The sequence below is a fragment of the Cottoperca gobio genome, chromosome 14, assembly GCF_900634415.1.
Source record: "Cottoperca gobio chromosome 14, fCotGob3.1, whole genome shotgun sequence".
Taxonomy (NCBI): Eukaryota; Metazoa; Chordata; class Actinopteri; order Perciformes; family Bovichtidae; genus Cottoperca; species Cottoperca gobio.
In genome coordinates this window covers 193,729-200,264 of record NC_041368.1, presented here as the reverse complement: position 1 = coordinate 200,264, position 6,536 = coordinate 193,729, and the positions used below count along the sequence as shown (strand labels likewise).

Below are 6,536 nucleotides of genomic sequence, written 5' to 3'. Positions count from 1 at the left end.
CGCCCTCATACTACTCTTTCGACCACAGAAGAAAGTCTGCTTCAGCTGCTGGAGTCCAGTCTTGCACAAAAGCGAATATAGGTCTACCTGCAGCCCTCCGACAAGCGAGAATATCAATTCGAAAAGAAAAATCACAAGTATTTCGGTAGAATTTCCCCCGGAGAAGAAGCAAAAAAGATGAGTTCCGCATGCTGGGTCTTCAAGCATCCGTCCTTCGGCACAGGACCGATGACAGCGAACAGCAGCTCGAACACACACGGCAGGTAGGTGTGCTCTCTGACTGCGTTATAAGTGAAGGGCAAACATGTTAACATTATTCTGTTCAAAGCTAATCTTATAGTCAACGTATTGGGTGGAAAATTAGTGGGAATCTAATGTAGTTTACTGTAGACTAATGGTTATTTTAATCACTACAGGTTACAACAGCTGCTGTTAGTGATTCACGGTGTTAAAACATACCTGTATTTATTTAATTCATAGCAGTATAATATTGCACAGCTATGCTACATTTTGTGTCACAGAAGTGTAACGTTAGTTAGTTAGTTCGTTAGTTAAAGCCAATTACCCTCGGTAAACTCAGCTAACCCATATTCAAAAGCAGCTGATATCCACAAGGAACACATAATTACTTGGATATCAGTAGTTAAGGCTGGCTAAATGTGTTTTTCTTAACAACGGCTTCGAGTTAGCTGAACTCAGTTTATCAGAACTGAAAGCCACAACAAGGAGTTTTGGGACAGCTAACTACCCACACAATGCTTTTCCTAAATTACTTTTGCCTTTGTCAGTATGTGTAACGTTGTTAGAAACGCTACCCAAAACAGAATAGTTTTTGGTGCCTTCTTATTCAGAGAGGCTTTTCATGTAGGTTATAAAGTCCAGTCCTTTCTCTGGCAGATCTCCAGCAGTGTTGGTGGGGGAGCTTCCTCAGCAAAAGGAAGAGCAGTTTACATACAATCTTAAGTGAAATCAAAGATATAATGATTTAGGAATAAATTACTTTATAATGTAGGAATATAGTCCTGAAACACAATCCTAGTTGGATCTGTGTTTATGGATCTGTCTGGTGGATTCATGTCATTTAAAAAACAGTACTAAATCTTTGATTATCAGCATGCAGCAGGTAGTATCACAGATGGATGAGTATAGTCTGTAACTAGAAAGAAAACTCACTTTGATATGTTCATTCCCCTCTGTAATTAGTCATTATCCATGTAATCAAAATGTATCTCAGTAGTGTCTGTTGAGCTACCTATTTTAGTAGTTTTAGGACTTAATGTATCCCCCTTACAGGCAGACTTCACTGTGGAGACCTTGGTTATCCAGCAGAAAGGATGGACCAGAGCGATGCCCACAGAGTCAACTGTCCTGTGTAAGTTACACTTTCATTGATCTAAGATCACCGATTCACCTCCAGTTAGTGTTTTTTTTTAACAGTCTTGGTTATTAAAATACTATGAGGTATATTGAAAGGCAAAATCTCTGACAAAGCAAACTAAATAAAGTGTCTCATGGTGTGTGTGGTCAGTGCTTCCTTGTGCGCATGCATCATGAGACATTTTGTTGGGGAAGGCCATTGAGGAAGTCAATCATTTGGGACCCATCAATAGCCGCAGGGCAGCAGAAGGTAAGAAAGGTGTTAGCATCAAGTAGTTTCCCATCTTATGTCACCTTCAAACCATCTTGAACCCTCATTCATTTGAACAGAGCCAATGCGTCAACATTGCAGTGGTGTCAACACAGAGGGCTCCTTGCCTGCAAGCCTCTAAAACACCTTTTATCCCACATGGGGCATGTAAAGGCTGCAGTGTAAAGTAAAAACTTTCATGAACAATTAGAAGAATAAGAGCAAGAGTACTAGCAAAACCTCAACACATCTACAATTTTACAATATCCCACATTTAATTTGCTACGTGAGTAAACACCAGGGTGACTAGAGGAGTAGCTGCTCATTTAGTTTTAAGATTTGTAGATGACACTTATATACAGGAGACTCACATTGTGACACATAGGTCTGCTGATGCTGACAGGGATCTAACACACCAGGGTGAGATATTAACACCAGCCTGCTGCCAAGTTCATTTTCAACATCAGCTGCAATGGCACATTACCAAAAGGCTTATTTAGTATTTTCTCTTCTGACATTTGGCAGGTAAAGAAGGATAACTTGGTGAATTTGTTGTTTATTATTCTTATTATTCTTATTATTCTTATTATTATGAAAAAAATGTTTTATCTTATCAGAAAGACCATAATGTAGTGAGCGAGAGAGGCTCCTCTAAAGAATCTATTGATTCCTGCTTGTTGGGAAAAGATGCCAAATCGAGCACCTTTTGGGGAGAGTACGGCAAATAAATCATTTTGTAGTGACTGTAGTTTCCTGTTTGACTGTAGACTGTTTGGACACAAACAGTGAAAATATGCTTTGTCTCTGACTCCCTCAGCCATACTCCAAGTCTGCAGTGCCAGGCGGCTTCTCGTCAGATTGGAAACCTCAGGTCTTCCAGCACCCTGTCAGGTCAGTATCCTCGCTGTTTCTACTGTATGTTTTTGTTCTTGCATATGGACACAGCATAGAATCAAGCATTAAAGAGGACTTGAAACATGCATGTTTTGGCACTTGTAGTGGCCAAATAAATCAGAAAACCCACCATGCCATAAATCTCATTGAAAAAAGTTGTCAAAAATACAGATAAGAACAATTGATTTTTGTAATTCTTAGCTAGCTAACTAGCGAGCCGCCATGTTGGAGGGAGGTTATTGCATACCTGATGGGGCTGGTCCGCCTCCAGCGGCAGGACTGGATAGACGTCAGACGGTCATCACTTTGGGCTGAAAAAGTTAGATATTGTGCCAAAAGTAAACAATTTTTTTTATTTGCCATTAGACATGTATGATGCCATTTTTTGGCAGTTGATATGGAAAGAAATTGTAGCGACAGTAAACAGTGTTGATCACACCAATATAAAAACATGATACAAGACGCAAATAAAGAAATGTTCAAAAGCAGAAACCCTAAAACTTGAGTAGCAAAAGCTTAAAGACACAGATATGGTGCTGAGGAAATATGGCGTTCTATTGCGCTGCAGTACTGTTGAATGTTTATGAAACTGGACTGTTTTTTCCTTGGCTTTAACCTTGTGAAACTATTTTTTACATCCAGGAGCGATACAATAGTGTCCTCCCTTTTGTCTTCTTATGTCCTGTAGCTCCTCAGTCTCTCTCTTCCACTGTCTGTACCATTATATCTGCTGAACTCTGCCAAGACAAGCGCCTAACGTCACAGGTTAGAGTACTGCAAGCGCTTATTTTCTCTTTTAAATGCTTACATTTGACGTATAATTGTTGATTGGAGTGGAAATCCAGATAGTCATGATATTACTATCAGTACTAGTAACTACATGAGACCATGTGTTTGATATAGACATATCTGTGGTGATGAGCACCTGATAGTTAACAGAAGCTTCTTCTTTCGCTCTCCAACAGGCTCTTCTGGCCCAAATCCAAGTCCTTTGACTATCTGTACAGTGACGGAGATGCTTTGCTGAAGAACTTCCCCATTCAGGCAACCATCACCTTTTATGATGAGTCTGATAGTGAAGATGAGAATGAGGAGGACTGGGAGGAGGAAGATGAATCTCAGGAGTTCTTTAAACAGCAGTCTCATTTGACCAATTACAACTGAGTGACAGGTAGCATCTCCATTTCCTGTCAAATGGCTGGAGAGATTTCAGTAAACTGCAATTTAAATGTTGCATAAAACAGATTTGAATGCATGTGTGTGGAAAGTGGCAAACAAACAACATAAGTCACTAGAAGAGCAAAGACAAGAGAGGCTAATCCACTTTCTTTGTTTAAGAAATCCGAATGATTGTGTTTTAAGATTTGGTCTGTCTTCCTACCATTCTAACAGGTGTGACCACTAAGGCCCTCATATTATGTAGCCCACCTAGAGGTTTACACCATTCAGCAACACTAGGGTAAATAGAGATTTTGAGATTTGAGGGGAGTAAAATATTACTCTAACTAATCTGTAGAATTGGTCAGAATTGTGCTGTCCATTTTCTGTGTAGTTGAATGGTCTCACGTTGTCTGTTGTCTGTAATGTAGTACACACAACTGTGCAATGGTACGCATTATCTGCTACATAATGTTGTTTCTCAGTGTGTAAGTTGATAGAATACTTCATGTTCTCCCATATTGGGATATTTATCATGTTTAAGTTTATTTCAGGGTCTGATCCTTGGCAGTGTATACATAATGTAATCTACACACATTTCTAATTTATGATGTACATAACTTGTACACGTCTATTTTTTTTTTTGCATCCAAACAGGTTGTGTAAAGAAATAAAGTAAACTATTTTGTGAATGAATATTGTTTATCCTCATCTATTATGTGGATTTGTTGTAGCAAGGAGATTTTTACCACCATTATCTCTCCTGACAACCTTTTGATGTGTATCTACTGCTTCTGATCCAGAGAGAGCAGAGCAGAGTTAGTGTTAAAACGGTCAAATTATGTAACTCGTAAAACACAATGCACAAATGAATGCAGAGAGATCTGTATCTTGGCCTCTTACAACTTGTTTATCATCATTTGTACATCAACTTCCCACTTTTCAATGGACATATATTTGTGAATCTCCACATAATTGTCTGGATTCTTTTGAGATTGTTTTATATGGATATAGATCTGTCTCAATATTATTTGTTTGAACAGATCAATCTGTGTGTAAATGTGTAACCTGTAAATGTAACACACCTTACACAAATGCAAAAAAAGTTTTACAAAACAGATCTGCAGATACACAAAAAAATCCACAAATAAAAGAAAATCAGTTCTACGCTTGTGGGTTTGCAATTTACACACAGAGTTTTGAGACATTAATAATAAAAGATAATCATTACCTGCACTCATACAGTATAGATACAAAATATATAAACACTGTATATATTGTAGATAACTATAAAAATGACTTCTATGTGGTGAAGGACAGGTTTTTAGCGTGGATAGTTTAAAATGTGCATGTTAGCACACTAACACATGCACGCACGCACACACATGCAGAGAGAGACACCTACACACACATACACACATACACAGTGAGATAACAGTCTAACTATAAAGCGAGGACTCTGATGTATGTCTGTGGTGTGTTTGTCCTTCGCATATCTCTAAACTGTTCATCCGATTTACTTCACATTTGGCTGATGTATTGCTCGGGACCCATTTGGTGCAATTTGGACACGCGACACTTTGGACACGCTCTGCAGTGGTTATGTCAAAACAAGCGACTAGTCCTTCTATTTGGAAATTAATACACCCGTGAAGTGTATTTGTTTGTTTGCCGCGACTTAATTGTGGTTTTTAGTGATTTGAGGGCCCAGCCTAACGCCGTCTTGCTTTACTTTTCACATTTTCTCTAACTGTAAATGTTAGCAGTGACAGTGGTAGAAGAAATACTAAAATATTTTTTTCTGAAGTAAATCCACTATTAATAGTAAAATTATAAATACCGCACAGCAAAAGTCCTGCACTCAAATGAAAGAAAGAGGCATTCTCAGCACACTGTACTTAAATCTTAACATCTGGTCACAGTGTAGATTTAAATTCTAATATAATGCCGGATACTTTAATGAACAATAATGCATTATCTTTGAATTATTATATTTTCGGAGTAAAATCTGAATTTGCAACCTAACCAGTAACATTTAAGTACAAAGTTTTCCTCTGAAGTATAAGTACACAGTAAGTAGCCTAAGTATACAGTGGAGTTGTATATTTTTTAAGAGCGTTGGGGGTCTTTGACTCTTAAAGCTCTAATGTTAATAAGGTTTAACATTAACTTTAATAGAATTAAAGAAACAACTTTGGTTATTACTGTTTGTACTGCAATAAAACAACAAAATATTGGATAATAATCCTACGATTACTTTCATTATTGATTAAACTGTTGATTGTTTTTAAATGAATCCCTTTGTCTATATAATGTCCGAAATTTGTGAAAAATGTATTCCCAGAGCAAAACATTATCCCAAAAGGTATTCCATTTACAGTGAACAAAAAAATAGAATATTGGGCAATTCTGCCATTTAAGATGTTGGATCGAGTGTAATTTTATAATTAATAAATTAGCTAATTTTTCAATAGAAGAGATGGTCCATCTCTTCTAGTAGTAAACTATACAGTGGTGGACACTCCCGAAACACAAACATAATGCATTAGCAATCCTATATTTCCAAAAATGTCCTCTTGTGTTTAGAGTGACAGTAAAGCAGCAGTGCAGGTGATGATATAAAAAGATGGACTTCTTTGCTGGTCATACTGGTATCTATCCTGAAGCTGGTGAAGCAGTGGCCTGGCCAGACCTGCACAGACAGCACGTCTGCTGTTTGTAAAGGTGGGTGACGTACAAAATTTCATCCACACAATTATGGATGAAAAATATCTCTAAATATGCAAATTCATATTAATTTAAGTTTAAAAAAGGCCAAAGTGAAAGTAGAGTAGTATAGTTGTATTTAGACATAGTG

The 6,536-nt window shown here is 37.6% G+C and overlaps 1 protein-coding gene across 1 annotated transcript; it reads left to right on the top strand.

Annotated features, from left to right (window-relative positions):
• On the top strand, nt 1-4,426 carry ripply1 (ripply transcriptional repressor 1). Its single transcript, XM_029447349.1, has 4 exons — nt 1-263; nt 1,294-1,372; nt 2,445-2,518; nt 3,487-4,426. The coding sequence occupies exons 1-4, from the start codon at nt 178-180 to the stop codon at nt 3,683-3,685; spliced, it is 438 nt and encodes a 145-aa protein (XP_029303209.1). The 5' UTR covers nt 1-177; the 3' UTR covers nt 3,686-4,426.
• The last annotated feature ends 2,110 nt before the right edge of the window (nt 4,427-6,536 follow it).

Excerpts from the sequence above, each read along its gene's own strand:
- ripply1 (XM_029447349.1), top strand. The coding sequence starts at position 178 with ATGAGTTCCGCATGCTGGGTCTTCAAGCATCCGTCCTTCGGCACAGGA. Across the intron at positions 264-1,293 it reads AGCTCGAACACACACGGCAG|GCAGACTTCACTGTGGAGAC; the intron begins GTAGGTGTGCTC and ends TCCCCCTTACAG. Across the intron at positions 1,373-2,444 it reads CACAGAGTCAACTGTCCTGT|CCATACTCCAAGTCTGCAGT; the intron begins GTAAGTTACACT and ends TGACTCCCTCAG.